We start from the raw sequence: 16,387 nt of genomic DNA, 5'->3' as shown, positions 1-16,387 counted from the left end.
CATTTTTGAGTTCCAAATTCCCTCCCTCCTTCCCTCTTCTGACCCTACCTTGAGAAGGCAAGCACTTGGATATAGCTCATGCATGTGCAGTCAGGCAAAACATCAGATTAACTTTTTAAAACACTTTCTTTTGAACACTACTTTCATATTGTTACTATTCTGCTTAAGAACTTTCAATGGCTCCCTCTTGTCTATAGGATCATGTATAAACACTTTAGCTTAGCGTTTAAGACCCATCATCAATTGATTCTACGGCTAATACAGTGCCTGGCACTGATTCACTATCTAATGTGTTACAGTTATGCATGGACAGAGTCATGAATTCAAAAGAATAGAGCCCTCTGGATGGGTTCACATTCCATCATGGTCTCTATGAATGCAAGCAGTGTCAAAACTGCTTGGGCGAGCTTGAGATGGCCTGGGATATGGTTCAGTACTTGGCATGCCTCAAGTCAAGCTTGCCATGATGCCCGTGGTTTCCTTTCTAATACCTGACGTGAGACATGTTCATCCTTGAGTCCATGCCTTTCCTCATGCTCCCCCCCCTCTTACTGGGGATTACTTTCCAACCTTTTTTTTCACCAATCCAAATCTGGTTTATTTCAAAGTCAAGATCTTCCCTACAAACCTTTCCTGGCTATTACATACCATAATGTTAAATTCATCAAACAATCTAGTCTTTGACTGTTTTACATTGTTATTTTAGTTGTTTTGTATATCTACAGATTGACTGCCCAATTAGACAGTAAGCTCTTTGAGTGCAGGCTTCTATTTTTTTCATATGCTCTATTGAACCTAGAATGGTGTTGGAACATAGTAAGAATTTAACAAATGTGAATCAATGTGCTATTGTGGTAGGAAAAAAGTCTCACTGGGGAAATATTTTTCACAAAATTTCAAATGACAACTTAATATTTCCTTTCACACAGGTTTTCCTGCCATATCACTCATGTAGCACAAGCCAAACCATTGCCTGGTATGAAACGTTGGGAAGAATGGGCAGTAGGTCCTCGTGTCTACAAGTCAGAGAATTCATCATGCTGACCCAAAAAGCTGAGGAGGGCTTGTTATAGATGTCAGGGCAACTTCAGAGAAAAGGAATGGGAGGAAGAAGGAACATTTACTCCTTCTTCTCTTCTCTAGTAATCCCTTTGCCAGCTGCCAGAGAGAGTTCTTGACTTGACTCCAGGGTTCACTGAAAAATGAAAGGCTTGGTCTTCCTGGCCTCCAAGGGCCCATTAGGTGCCTAAGGGCAGATTTGAACTCAAGTCTTCCTGACTTCAGGCCCATCACTCTATCCTGTGCCCCATAACTGCCTCAACACGTTAGACCTCAACAAGGGCTCTGTTGAAATTCTAACAGAAAGGAATCACACGACTAGGCATTTAGGTCATGCAGGGGATACAACAGTAGGCCTTGAAGACCTGAGTTCAAAGCCAGCCCCAGAGACTTGGTAGCTGGGGGACCCTGGCAAGCCTGCCTCGGTTTTCTCAACTGTAAAATAAGGATAATACCAGCAATTATCTCACAGGGTTGTTGTGAGGACTAAATGAGATGATATTCGTAAAGTGCTTATTAGAGTGTTATTATAGTGCTTAATAAATGCTTGTTCCCTTCCTTCTCACACTTTACAGGTTAGTTTATCAGATACAGCAGCTGTGACTAGACAGAAGAGGATACTAAGGGATATATGAGAGGTAAATTTCATTCATTGGAGAAGTTTGGGAGTGTGGGAGGTGGGGAAGGTCCAGAGTATGACCGTTAGAGACAGCTCTGGGTAAGACATCAAAATGAGAGGTCTTTGGAGGGTCAGTTGACAGTGGAAGGACAATGGGCCCGGGGGGTCCTTAAAGAGGGGTGATGAGACTTCCTTTCCTCTTCCTAGACCTGGCCCTGCTGCCCTGTTTTCATGCCTAAAGTTTTGATGGTTTAATTATGTTTCTGCTAATGTGTTCCCATTTTCACATTTCACAGTTAAACCTAATGTTCCCTTTCCTGAATCTTTGGCTGGAATTCGCTTCCAATTGTGCTCTGATTATCAATTTCTCCTAAGCCTGAGGAATCTGAAGTTGCCACTGTTAACATTCTTCCTTTCCCTATCCTCGATTCTCCTTTCTCATATCTCTTCCCTGACTTCTCACTGAGCTACCTCCGCACATGAATCCTGAACTCCTATAGGAGAACTGCCAGGATAGATGTACAAGACAAAAAAAAGAGGGGGAAAGTCCTGGAGAGGAGACGAGAATGGGGGGTCATCCTTTCAAAGGTGACATGCACAGAAGTGGCTTATCTCATGCCATTTACATGATAGATCCTAGCCCTATCATGGTCTCCTACTTTTTATGCTTTTTTCCTAGATACCCATCAAAACCTTGCCTCCAGGTTCTGATGACCCAAGACAAAGGAAGCCTTGGCCCTGTCTTCATCAAGGAATTGGACAGGGAGGGACTAGCTTTTCCTTTCTTAAGTGTTTTCCTGAGATGCTCTCAAAATGACATGATACTCTTAATAAGCTTCATTGGAAATGTACTTTACCAAAGAAATAAGGCATTAATGAAAGGGCAATTCAACACCAAGGGATCCTCTCTTCACTTACCCATTGTAAATTATCATAGATGAATTTCTTGACATCTTCCTTCTCTAAAAACTCAAATAGCTGGAGCTGTAATTCAGGAATAGGAGGTTAAAAATGGGTAGAAAGTGTCTGGTTCTTACATGTTAATGCCTTGTTAATACTTCATAATGATTAAAGAATCATACGCATACACATTTCAGCAAACTGATAAGCTACCTATTTGATATGAGTGGCAGCCTGGTGGATGGACGGAGGGCTGGTCTCAGTGTCAATAACATCTGGGTTTAATTCTGTTTCTCATATATACTGCCTGTGTGGTCATGGAAAAGTCGTTTAACCTCTTAGTCCCTGAAAAGAACTCTCTTAATTACTGAAGAGTTGAGGAAACTGCAGCATTGAGATGTTCCCACCCAGATGAAATCACAGATACAGACTGAAAGTAATGAGATAATCAACAGGGCCTGATAGTATGTGCATAATAAAGGCTTGTCAAGTGAATGAATAAATGAATGAATAAAAACACACTGTAAAATGTGGTAGCTCAAATCCACGAATTTTGTATTCCTTGTTTTTAACAAGAACAAAATCTCAAGGTGAAAAGGCAAACAGAATTTTTAGTAGGGATAGCTGTGCTATCTTTGAGACCTAGTTACAGAAACATAGCCAGTAAGAATGTGAGGAGGCCAGACCTGGCAGCTATGGCTTTCACCACCATAGGGCTGGTGAATCCAGAAAGCAGAAGTTCATTGCAGGCTTGTTTATTGTGGTGGCTTGGGTCTCTCATCGTCATTACATGCCTACCTCCTTGCTGCCCTGTGGCTGGCTTAATCTCCCTCTCAACGGCCAGGCCAACAGATTCAATGAAGCATTTTTGTCAACTCCACTAGTACTAGTAGGAGAAGTGTAATCCCAGGCATGAAAGCTGTCCATACTCACTCGCTCAGTCAAGCCATCTGCTTGGAAGTCCCTCGTTGAGGGAAAATAAGTTTCTGATGTGACGACACAGATGATGACTTTTTGTCTTTCTCCTGCAGCCCACAGAGTATCTGCCAGAGCTGCTGAGAGGGCCTCTTTCTGTACTCGATGGCTCATTCTGCATAAACTGCAATGCAATTAAATCAAAAGGTGAAAAAGATTCCAAGGAATGCCCAAGTGTTCCCTGGGCAGGAAGCAGATACTTGATTGGGACTGTTAGCTGTTTTGCTTAAATGGCTTATAATGAGGAAAGGTAGCTTTGAAAACTTGTGGAGTTGAAGTATCTCTCTCCACCTCCAATATATATATATATATATACATATATACATATATATATACATATATACATATATATATACATATATACATATATTAATATATGTGTATACACACACACATATATACATACATACATACATACATACATATATATATATATATATATATATATATATATATATTATATATATATATATATATACACATACACTCTGTCCCTGACATGTGATGCACTCTCTGGGAAAGAGATGTGACAATTAATGGTTACATTTGACAGTGTGGTTGGGTCACCAAAAACCAATCATTGGCTGAGAATGAGTCTGGAATTCCAATTTGCATGAATGAATGAATGACTGAATTTTGTCCAAGATGTCGGGATCTGAACCAATCTCAGATTGGCTGAGCATTATAGGGTCGAGTGATGACAGGGTGTCCTGGGATCCTAGGAAAATGGTCACTAGGGAGAAATATTTAGGAAATCTGAGAACTCTTCAGTCCATGATGGGACTGAAGACATTTTTCCAGATATACTTTTGATGACCTGAACCATATTATTATTATTTTTTGAGGCAATCAGGGTTGTGACTTAACTAGGGTCACACAGCTAGTAAGTGTCTGAGGGAAACTTATTATTAATAAAGATTCCTATAAGCACTCTTTTCCCTTGCAAATAAGGGTCCTAGATGAGGCACATTTGTGGTCTTGAGTGTAGGGTAGATAATTGCTGACATTTGTACAGCAAAGCGAAGTTTCAAAGCATTTTCCATACATTATATGACTTGGTCTTCACAACAGTCCTGTGAAGTAGGTACAGTGACACCTCCCCTCTTTTACAATTGAGGAAGCAGAGGGTCAAAGAGATGAAGTGATTTGCTCAAGGTGACACCACCAGTGTCTAAGGTGAGATTTAGGTCTTCCTGACTCCAAATCCATCATTCTATTAGTCTGTGATAAAAGAGAGGAAAGAGGGTATGAATCCAGGCCATCTACTTGTAACAATTTTAAATTGTTTCTTTTTTTTGGGGGGGGGAAGCTGTTCATCACAGTACAGACAGATCCAGAGGTTGAAAGATGAAAGATGCTATATATGAAAGAGCGGGGGTGGAATCAGCAAGCAGAATGAGACATCTATGTTTTTGTATACAACCATCAAGGGGATTTATTTTACTTGACCATGCACATCTGCTACAAGAAACTTGGCGGGGTTTTTTGTTTGTTTTCCAAATGAGGTAGGGAATGAAAGAGATAAAATATATTTCTATCCATGTTTTTTAATAAAGGAGAGGTACTACAGATGTGGAATGTTGTATGAATTTTCAGATAAGGTCACTGTATTATTAGTTTAACTTATTAAAAAAAACTTTATTATGAGTTTCTCCCAAGTGAGGATAATCTATTAGATTGTAAGCTCCTTGAAAGCAGGCACTATCTTTTGCCTCTTTTTGTATCCCCAGTGCTTAGCACAGTGCCTGGCACATAGTAAGCACTTAATAAATGTTCAATTGAATTGAATAAAAGGATAATTCAGGAGTGTGTTGGTAAATGTTAAACAACCAGTTCTCTGAAAATAAAAGGTGCCCTTGATACACTTTTAACTTTAATCTGCATCATGAACATTTTTCCATCACTTTCTTAGGTCTGGACAGTCAATAAAATAAACAAATTCAAGCCCTGATTTGTAACATTTGCCTATTTCTGAGATGTAAATATTCACACTGAAAATTTAATAATCAGTCTGAGAGCCAGGTACGAGCTGGCTCTAGCACACCCCTGTAGCAATCTGCAAAGGTTTGCGATGTAAAAACAAAATACATCAAAAAGACTTGAAAAAAAGACATAGAGCATAGGATGGCCTATGAAGTACAGAGGCAGAGATTCATCATTTTTATTTATAATACAGTAAGTATGAAACCTTGGGTCAAGGGTCCCCACCTGTGATGCCTCCCCCTCCTCTGTGCTTATCCGAAGCCTACCAAGCCTTCAAGACATTGCTCTAAGTGTAGATTTTCTGATCAAGTTGCCCTTTTCTTAGCCCCTGTGGCACTGATTTCACTGTCACTTTATCACACAGACTGCCTGGAATGGTTGGTTATATTTATCTTTTCATGCATATATCTTTTCTCCTCAATCCAATTGCAATTATGTTCCTGGAGGTTGGGGTCAGAGTCTTGCTGTTTGCCTGTGAGCCCCATACAGCATGAATCCCAGTGGCTGGTGCAGAGAAGGCATTCGATAAATCAAGATGATGTGACTGATTGACTGTTCTCACTAAAGGAAGCTAATTGGCGTTGATTGACTAAGAGGATGCTTACCGAGGGCTATCGCCTGAAGTTAGAGGAGGTAAGTGACAGCCCTCATGCTTCATTTACAAAGCTGCTTGGGCTCCCTATGCTTTTGCTCCCCTGCTGTGGCCAAACCGCTGCTATTTTGTGGTATTTTTGACATTCTGTCTCTCCCATCAACCATCGTCAAAGGGGCACACACCTGACATGGGAAAGGGCAATGCAGGCTTTTAATCTCAGCCAACAGATAGGATGCTCTGCAGCAGACCTATTAGACTCAAAAGCTGGAAAGAAGAGAGGATGAGACAGAATTCCTTTGCTTGAGAGAGAAACATGTCCTAGGAGAAGCATATCTGTGAGCTGGAGAACGTGGAAAGGGATGAAGATGAGAAAGAGGAATTGAATGATGGTGCTGGAGCATCCAGATGTGAGGCAGAGGTACCCATGGCTCCTAGGCACCATATTCTACCCCACCCCTATACTTTGGGTTGTACTTGTTTAAGTAAGCAAACTTGGAATCCAACCTAGCGAAATGGGGAGCTTTTACTTCTCTGTCTCTCTGTCTCTCTCTGTGTGTGTCTTTCACTCTGTGTCTCTGTCTCCATCTCTTGGTCTCTGTCTCTTGGTCTCTGTCTCTGTATCTCTTTCTCTGTTCTTACCTGAAAAAGTCGCTGCCTTTTTCACTCCTTGTAAATAAAAGGTATTTGAGGATGTTCACCTGCACAGCCATTTGGATTGCTCTGGACCCATCCTAAAGTGACAATAAAGTAGAATCAGGCCATGTAGGGATGAAAGCAGTGGAATTAGTTTGTGTGGGTGGCTGGGGCAGGAGTGGAGATAGTGGGAAAAACAAATAAAATGGAGTCGGCCCCCTTCACTATTACTACTTTTTAGTCTTGGCCTGTAATTTCTTTGGTATATTGACTTCCTCGTGTGGAAACAACCTCCACCAATGCAGATGGACCACTCTCTTATAACTAGGAGCTTAAAGCAGGCATTCTTAAGTCTGTAGATAGATGGGAGGGGGGAAGGGAAGGGTAATGGAGAGATTGAATGGGAAAATATGTGTGTGTGTGTGTGTGTGTATATATATATATATATATATATATATATATATATATATCAATGTTTATTTTCACCCATCTCTAACTGAAATTTAGATACCTGATATGATGCCAAGCTAATAGTTGCCATATCAAACTATATGTGTGTGTATCTCTCTCTCTCTCTCTCTCTCTCTCTCTCTCTCTCTCTCTCTCTCTCTATATATATATAATTATATATATATATATATATATATATAATATATATATATATATATATGTACACACACACACACACACACACACACATATATATAATAGAAGGATAAGAATCACAGACTGTTACAATAGAGGACCTTAAAGATGTTCTTGTCTGAAGACCTCATTTACAGGTAGGGGAGAACTGGTTGCTTATCTCTTACATTATCTATAAATTATTATCAATGACATGAATTTTAATGATGAAGGGTGGAAAATCCCCTATAGATGGAGCCCCGGTCCTCTAATTCTTGGGGTCAGATGAGGCCTCCAAATCCACCTGGAATGTCATCATAATTTGACCATGGAAGCTGGAAGGGAAGCCTGGCAGCTGCCTGGTGGCACCCCTTTATTTGAGAGGTGAGAAATCAGGGGCCTGAAGAGGTGGATTGCTCCTCCAAAGCCAGGCTATGGTTCCCAGCCTCCCTTGTGCGGCACAGTCTTCACTGCATGAATTTGCCTCTGGTGGGAAGTAAAAGAATGTGGATGGTCGTCTTTCCCTTTCTTGTTGAGAAATGAAATTCAAGTTCTCCTAAGAGAACTTTATTCATTTTATTTTATTCATTTTAGCCCTCCAAGCCCCTGGAGACAGTGGAGCAGATTTGAAATCCTCCTGACTCCATCAACTCTAGCGGCTCTCTGCGATCAAATACAAACTCACTCTTTGACATTCAAAACCCAAGTCTACCTTTCCATTCTTCTTCCACCTTACTCAGCTTTACATACTCTGAGCATTTTCCCTGGCTGTCCCCCATCTCTGGAATGCTCTCCACCTTCATCCTCGCCCCCTGGCTCCCTTCAAGCCTCTGCTAAAATCCTGCCTTCTACAAGAAGCCTTTCCCTATCTCCCCAACGCTAGTGCTTCCCCTCTGTTGGTTATTTCCGATTTACCCTTTACATCACTTGTTTATACTTTGTTGTTCTGCACGTCGTCTCTTCCTTTAGGCTGTGAGTTCCTTGAGGGCAGGGACTGCCTTTTGCCTTTCTTGGCATCCCTAGCACTTAGCACCATGCCTGGTACATGCTGTTGTTGTTGTTTTCTAATACTGTCCACTGGGTTTTCTTGGCAAAGATACTGGAGTGGTTTTCCATTTCCTTCTCCAGCCTGGCACGTAGCCGATGCTTAAAAAATGTTCATTGATTGACTGAAATCTTGTGAGGGCCTGTCAAAATATCGGGCCATATGGTGTCACTGTTCCCAAAAAAAGCTATCCCAATAAGGAGGCTCATAAGAATAGAAAGGTATTTGTAAGCTCCATGAATTTACATGGGTTCTACGGACCTCTGGGGACACGCTACAGGACAACAGTTTTTATTTGGTTTATTGGCTGCATAGTTACTCACCTTTCCTGTTTCCAGAGCATAGGACAGATCTGAAGAAGGTTCATGGAACTTGAAATACGACTTTTTCCAGCCATGGTTAAAGATATGTACTGTATTTCCAAACAGGATCTTTTGTAGGCTCTAAGGGAGAGAGGAATGAATCTTTTAATCAGCAAATTGCATGTTTGTTTTTTAGTACAAAAATATATGGCAAAGGCAGAGAGATAGACTAGTAGCACTGATTCTACAACACAACCTGCACCTAATCTAGAAAGGACTTTAGCTCTTACTATTGGTTTAATGATCTATGGAAGATTCCCGTACTTTGAATAATCCTTTTAAGTCAGAGGTTCTTAACCTGAGATCCATGAATTTGATTTTTAAAAATTTTCTGGGGCAACTAGGTGGTGCAGTGGATAGAGCTCTAGCCTTGGAGTCAGGAGGACCTGAGTTCAAATCCGGCCTCAGACCAGACACTTGACATTTACTAGCTGTGTGACCCCTGGGCAAGTCACTTCACCCCAGTGGCCTAAAAATTTTTTTTCTTATGTGTCTCAATATAATCCTGTATGTTTTATTTTATGCTTGTCATTCTGTGCCAGTGCTCCAGGACAGAAACAAGTAAAGAACCTCTACTCTTGGAGAATGCTGAAGGTATTAAAATAATAGTAGTAATTATAGCTAGCATTTCTATAGCAGCTTAAGGTTTGTAAAGTTTGCATGTTTTATTTCATGTGATCTTTACAACAACCCTGTGAGATGTACACTATTATTATCCCCTTTTTACAGATGAGAAAACTGAGGCCAAGAAAGCTTTTCCTAGGCTCTTACCCAGAGTCACCTAGCTAGTAATTGCCTGACACAAGATTTGAACTGAGGCCTTCCTGACTTAAAGTCCAGCCTGGTGTTCACTCTTCTACCTGGCTGCCTCTACAATGGGACCTTATCCATGGAAGATCAGTTATATAACCCGTGTGAGAAGTATACTACAAGATACACCATATTTATTAGTGACACCTAGCTAGTTGACAGTCATCTCTGTGGAGCAGTGGAGAGAGGTGGGTTTCCTCTCATTGGAGGTGTTAAGGAGAGGCTTGAAGAGCCCTTGTTGGGTATGCTATATCAGAAATTCCTTTTGGGTATGGATTCGATTAGATGGTTACTGATTCTATGAGTGTTGGATTTGAAGTTAAGAGAGACCTGGGTTAGAATCCCTCCTTTATTAAGCATGGTCTCTAATTGTGACCATGGACAGTTTCCTTAACTTCCCTGAACCTCATTTTCAGAGAGTCATAGATCTAGGGTTGGAAGGGACCTACGAGGCCATCTAGTTCAACCCTTCTTCTCCATTTTACAGATGAGGAAACTGAGACCCAGGGAACCACTTGCCCATAATCATGCATATAGCTGTATCACAGGTGGAATTTGAATACAAGTTCTCTTGATGCCAGAGTTCTCTGGCTCTCCACTCTACCACTATCTCCTTCACCAAAATGGGGATGGTGACAGCAGGAGGATCTGCCCCATAAGGTTGTTCACAGAGTTTGAGAGTTGGAAGGGACTTCAGTCATCATTTTAGTCCAACTCATACCCAAGAGGACTCACTCTTCATAACATCCTGAACAAATGGTCTCTGAATACCTTCTAGGTAACACTTCTAAGGGAGGGGAAGCTTCCACTCCTGGAGTCAGCCCATTCTACTTACTATTAGAAGGTTTTTCTATTAATATCAAATCTCAATTTATCTCTTTGCAATTTCCATTAGGAGCCAAGCAGAATAAATAAAAAAAATCTCCTTAAACAAGAAAATGGAAGTAAATATGCCTCTATAAACCTTAAAACACAATACAAATCTTCATAAATGCCACTGTTATTGTAAGTTCCCATCAGAATAGAACATAGACTAGGCCTCTGAATGGGAGTTCAGGGAAGAATACTTTCAGCAAAAGAAAAATAGAGGAATAGTAGGGTACCAAAGACCTAACTTCTACTTCTCAATTTTTCCCAGGGCTAGGAAACAAAATAATGTGTTGGGGCTTGGTGGTGGAGGTGGAAAAGTTGGGGAAATGAGAGACTTGTTGCCCTGGACAAAGGAGTGAGATAGTTCTTGGGAGGGGAGAATACTTTATCAATTCTTTCATCTCCTGATGGCCAGTGCATCCAGCCTTCAATAAAAATGTGTATTCTTACCCCATATAGTACTGCCCAAGTCAGCAGTCAGCCAAGGGAGAATTCTCCAGTGAGTATCTAGTGACTGCCTCAATTCCAGACAATATGCCTAGCTAAAATATCCATTAGAGCTAGTCAAGCTTCAAGATTCTTCCCCCCATACCCACTCTACCCAGCCACTCTGAAATATCCTGGTCATCCCCAGAGAGCTTATAGCCCTGGAGGCCCAGGGTATGGGCTATTAATGACTATGCTAGTTAAAGAAAGGCTAGATCACATGACTTACAAAGTGGGAATAAATCCAAATACAATTCCAAGAGAAAAAAAATCAATTATTTGGTGTCTGGGATTTCCTGAATACTCCGTTGTTTTCTTTCAGACTGCCCTCTTTGGATTCTTTTCTCTCTGGCTTTTTAAAGGGGAAGATGACCATTGGGGACATCTCCAGTGACATCTTGTTTTCCTCTGTGGTCAAATGGAAGCACTGAGGTATAGATTTCCTTATTTCATATTTCTCTAACTCTTCTTTTTGACAAAAGTTAATAAAATTCATGAAGTTAAAAAATATCATCAAAATGCATTACAGTTTAATTGACATGAGCTCATGTATATACTAAATTTTATTCCTGTGTATATTATAAGCATCTTTATCATAGGCTTGAATTACAGAGCTATTCTAATTTTTAGCCTTTGGGGGGGATGAGGTGGCATCCACCAGGCTATATGATCAATGGAGTATAGAGATTTGAATATCATTGCTCCTCAAATAGCCTTGCTTTTCTTTTAGTAGGGGTAAGAGGCTGCTTCTGGCCTATGGGTTTGATTGTTTAGAGGTTATTTCGGGTGTGGAAATTCCTTCCATCAATGTAGACTGGCAATTTATCTAGAACTTACAGTTTTGGAAAGTTAGTTGCCTTGGGTGCTGTGAGATTAAGTGAATTGACAAGGGGTACCCAGCTAGTTTGTATCAGATGAAGTATGCTGTGCTGTTTCTCTATTTGATATAATAGAAAAAAATATCCCTCAACATGAGCTATATCAGAGATTTCATACGATTATGCTTGTTGAGGTAGAAGCCACCGAGTCCAACTCTTTTATTTAACAAATGAACACCTGAGGTGCAGAGGGAAGTGACTTGCCTAAGGACATACAGGAAGTAAAGGCTGAAGAGAAGATTTGAACCCAGGTCCTCTGACTATAAATTCAGTATTATTTCTATTTTCTCTAAAAGTGTGGAGGCACCTTCCAAAGTAACTTCAGTGAATCAAAATAGAGGGTCTTCATTTTCTCTGCTGTAAAATAAGGGGGTTGGATTTAATGATCCCTAAAGTTTCTTCCAGATCTAAGTCTAGGGTCATAGCTATACTCCTAAGCATCTTGCAGTCCTGTCTAATGCACCATGACCATGACAGTAAGAAAGACCTAGAATCCAGATCAACATTGACTCTTGAGTCAAGGCAGCAGTGAATAAGTGGTACCCACTAGTGAACCCTTCTAACCCTGATTGTGGGTGTCAAAATAGGCACTCCAACCCAACAGGGAACTTCAAGACTACAAGTTCAGAAGAGGTAATATATGGTAGAGTGGAAAGAGTGCTAGATTTGTCACCCAAGGACCTAGGTTTGAATCCCAACACTGACATTTGGGTGATGTTGGGCAAGTCATTTAACTTTTCTGGGCCTCAGTGTCTTCATGTGTGAAAGGAAGGACTAGGACGAGATGACCTCTAAAGTCTCCGAGTCTCTAAACTGGAGTGATGTGTTCCTTCCTAGCTCATATGTAGTTATGTAAAATTGAAAAAATTCAATTCCCCTAAAAGGCCTAGTCTATAGTAGTATGTACATTAAATTATATATAGTTTATTTATATTTGCAAATGGCATACTGAGAACGTGTATAAATACACAGGCTGTCAGAATTTAGGAGGGGAGAATTAAAACATCCCCGGTACCCTGGTACTGGTATTGAAAAAAAAATCATAAATAAGTCATTTTAATTATATTCTCCTTTTACCAATAACAACTCTCTGAAGCCTTATGTTCAATAATACTCTCACATGACACCAGCTAAGATTCCCCGGCCTCATTGTTTTGGAGAGATTACATTTCACTGCATGTTTAATTAACAAGCTGTACTCACCGCGGCCATTGCTAGGGAGACAGGACGGCCTCCCCATTTCGGGTTGATAGAGGGTTCAGGAAGTGAATGAAGGACCTTTGACGGGCACCGGCCTTGTCCTTTGTCTTGAGGCGATCCTGCACCAGCTTTGCCACGATCAGCAGGTTTGTGACAGCCTTGGAGTTTCTCTTGAGGGTCCTCTTACCCCCAAAACAAAGCAAAAACAAACAACCCCCCCCAAAAAAAACCCCTTGTGTCAATTTTGCCTTATATGTTTTGGGAGAAGGTAAGTTTCTTTTTTCTTTTTCATAGAGATGTCTCATGAAAGTTTATTTTCTATACTTAGAGTCAATCAGCCAATGAGCATTGATTGATTGCCTACTATGTGTCGGACTCTGGGGGTAGAATACAAAGACTGAAATGTTCCTTTCTTCCAAAGAGCTTAATGTTCAAATGAGGAAACAACATGCATGTAAAAGCGCATACAGAAGAAGTACAAATAAATCCAAGGCCATTAGGGACAGAGGCACTGATTCTTCTCCTATGCCTTTCCCAGTGCTTGGGATGTGTGGTTTATGACTCTCCCCATAGACACGGTCACTCTTCTGTCATCAGAGGATGACCTCAAAGGTCAGACAATTCAACGTCCTTCATTTCACCCATGAAAATACCCATGGCCCAGAAAAGCTGGTGACAGTCAGGATTCAAACTCAGATCCTTGAGTTCTTCCCATTTTTTTTTCATTACACCCACAGGGAAGTAAGTAGCAGAACCCAGGCCTCTGAGTTCAACTCCTGCAATCTTTGTTATTGAATATTTATATTGGGTGAAAAAGGCTATGAATACCCATTGGAAAAAAAAAATGGAAAAAATAAATGTTTCTCTCAAAAGACTTTGTACAAGTTTGATGTGTCAACAGAGGTTAAATGTAGCTATGGAAACATCATTAGTATTAAGACCTTGGCCTGAAATTATGTTAGGGAAAAGGAGGAATATCATTGTCTAATGTTTTCAAAAGGCAGCATTCAATAAATCTTTGTGAAGGACTCTTGAATTTTCTCCCTCAATATAATCACTTTATTTTGGTGGTTGCCATACAGAGTAAGGCGGTTGGGTCACCCCTGTCAGAGTCTTTCCTCCTCCTGCTCCCCCTCAGTGAGGGCAAGAACTTCACAACACAGAGAGAATTGCTCTTTCGCTCATTCACTCCCCAGCTATCCTAGACCTCATCCTCCAGTGTCTCAATGTTTTGCGTTGGTCCTTCATTTTTGTACAAATATGCATTCTGTGTCCACAAAACAAAGGGCAGCATTAAAGGAACTTTCCCTGATTCAGGCTGACACTTTAAAAAGACACCCGCCTTCCCAGGGGGGTGGAAGGAGGCTTCTTTATCTCTCAGACACGTCATCTGAGTCAAACAGATTATTGATTAAATGAAATGCTTGTTGTAGATCAAATGACAACATCTTTACACTCCCAGGAGTGGACTTTTACTACCTTGCTGCAAAACTGTAATTGGAAATTTAGTTTTTTTAAAAAAAATTTCTTTAACTAATTTCTGAATGTTCCCTTCTGTGCCTTGCAAATCCTGTATAAACTAGTTTTCCATCTGATAATTTTAAGATAACCAAACAAACATCATTTCCTACATTTCAGTTTAAACTATGGTTGGGATGTGGTTTTGATTCCAAGTTTATCCTAAAAGTATGAATTAGAAATTTATACTTTAAAATAATAATGGTAATTGTGCACTGTTCTTGGATAATATGAAATTCAAATAGCAGCAGGGGAAAAATACTAGTATTTGATGGTTGCTTATGTTTGTGAATTAACTCAATGAACTGTATAAAGACATAAATTAAAAGTCTTTATATAACTTTCTAACCTCTCTGGTCTTCAGGGAAACCATCTTGCAGATTTTGCCTTGGAATAATGTTTAAATATTTTAAAAATATTAATCAAATTGCATCCCTCTATTATTTTCAAAACTGATAAAATAAAGAGGGCAAATAATGTAGATGGTACTTTGGTTTCAAACTGACCCACAACTACTGAGATTTCTACAGATTTAGAAAGCTTGCAAAGTACTTTACATAAATTACTAAAGCGCTAAGTCTTGACAATGTAGTGTTATTTGCACAAACAGTAGAGGGTCCAGATTTTAAATATAATCATTTCTAAATAATAACCACATGTTGCTTTCAGTGATAAAAAAAAAATGCTCTTAAAGGCACGAAGAGTCCTTAATGATCTGTCAAAAAAAAAAAAGGAATATATGAAAAGCTCCTCAGTACTGCCTCTTTGTTATTTTACATTTTCACAAGCTATTCTACCATTGTGTAGATGATACAAGACACATGGAAGATGCTCAGATTATGTTTTCAGTGTGATTGTTTGAGGTAACAATCACAAAAGAACAAAATCTACCTTTGGAGGAAAAGCATTACCTGATGGGTTGCCCTGTTGATTTCCAACCTGCAAATGAAAGAGAAAACATCAAATGAAGAGCTTTTTCCTATTCACAAAGCAAGGAAACAACTACTTTCAGGTCTATAGAAACATCTTTCCACAAGATAATTACACATGGACGCGGTTTCAAAGAACACTTGTAAAGGAAAATGTTCATGGAGCGAAAATAAGAGTTGATTACTCAAGCACACGAAAGGTATCACATTCAAAGTCATCCGTGTTTTAGAGAAATGCAAAAATCTTACCGGTGATAACTAAAGATCTCCCTCCATTTGTCAAGGTCTGAAATTTTCCTGGCTATTTCATCTAATTCCTTCCCTTGGAAACTCTGATCCTCATGGGAGACCTCGTTGTCCATTTATAGACTAAGAAGTCGAATGGAAAGGAGTCGTTAAAAATTGGGACAAGAGGTACTTGCTAGTGCACAGAGATTTGGCTGGCACAGATGGCGATTTGCAATATGTTAATCCCCTCTATTGACTAACCAGGTCTCACACAACTGGTGTTCTGGGCTTGCTGTAAGCCCCTGCTATCAGATTCTGATTAAATTTTCATTAGAGTTGGAAGACTTGGTGCAGTTCTGCTCCCTGCATAGACAGCATAAATGTTTAATCCAGAATCCAGATTGATAAACAATGAGGTTGCAATTGATCTCTCTGTATCAGAGAAAAAGGCATAATCTAATTGACTCGAGGTGGCACTACGGATGGCAAATGATATTTTCTTAGGCTCTGATGCCTCACTCAGTTTGTTCAACAAGCATTAAATGAGGACTTTCTGTCCTTGTGCTGATTTACAAGCTCTGCAGGAGGTACAAGGATGAAGGAGGCACTGTGCTTGCGCTCAAGGACCTCAGGATAAAGATATACAAATCACAATTCTATGAAGCATAATTGC

General features: G+C 40.1%; 1 protein-coding gene across 1 annotated transcript in view; it reads right to left on the bottom strand.

The window, feature by feature from the left end:
* The window catches only part of LOC110204353 (inactive ubiquitin carboxyl-terminal hydrolase MINDY-4B), a 47,548-nt gene extending 31,700 nt beyond the window's left edge, over window positions 1–15,848 (bottom strand). Inside the window, exons 1-7 of the mRNA XM_078147654.1 lie at window positions 15,736–15,848; window positions 15,469–15,496; window positions 13,043–13,207; window positions 8,757–8,876; window positions 6,771–6,862; window positions 3,512–3,677; window positions 2,597–2,662 (exon numbers count right to left, since the gene is read on the bottom strand). Of these exons, the coding sequence (XP_078003780.1) occupies window positions 2,597–2,662; window positions 3,512–3,677; window positions 6,771–6,862; window positions 8,757–8,876; window positions 13,043–13,207; window positions 15,469–15,496; window positions 15,736–15,848 (750 nt within the window). The remainder of the gene's footprint in view (window positions 1–2,596; window positions 2,663–3,511; window positions 3,678–6,770; window positions 6,863–8,756; window positions 8,877–13,042; window positions 13,208–15,468; window positions 15,497–15,735) is intronic.
* Between the last annotated feature and the right edge of the window lie 539 nt (window positions 15,849–16,387).

The sequence above is a fragment of the Phascolarctos cinereus genome, unplaced genomic scaffold (assembly GCF_003287225.1).
Source record: "Phascolarctos cinereus isolate Bilbo 61053 unplaced genomic scaffold, phaCin_HiC Scaffold_7;HRSCAF=346, whole genome shotgun sequence".
Lineage (NCBI taxonomy): Eukaryota > Metazoa > Chordata > Mammalia > Diprotodontia > Phascolarctidae > Phascolarctos > Phascolarctos cinereus.
The sequence above is the reverse complement of the archived record's forward strand: the minus strand, read 5'-3'. Positions and strand labels throughout refer to the sequence as shown.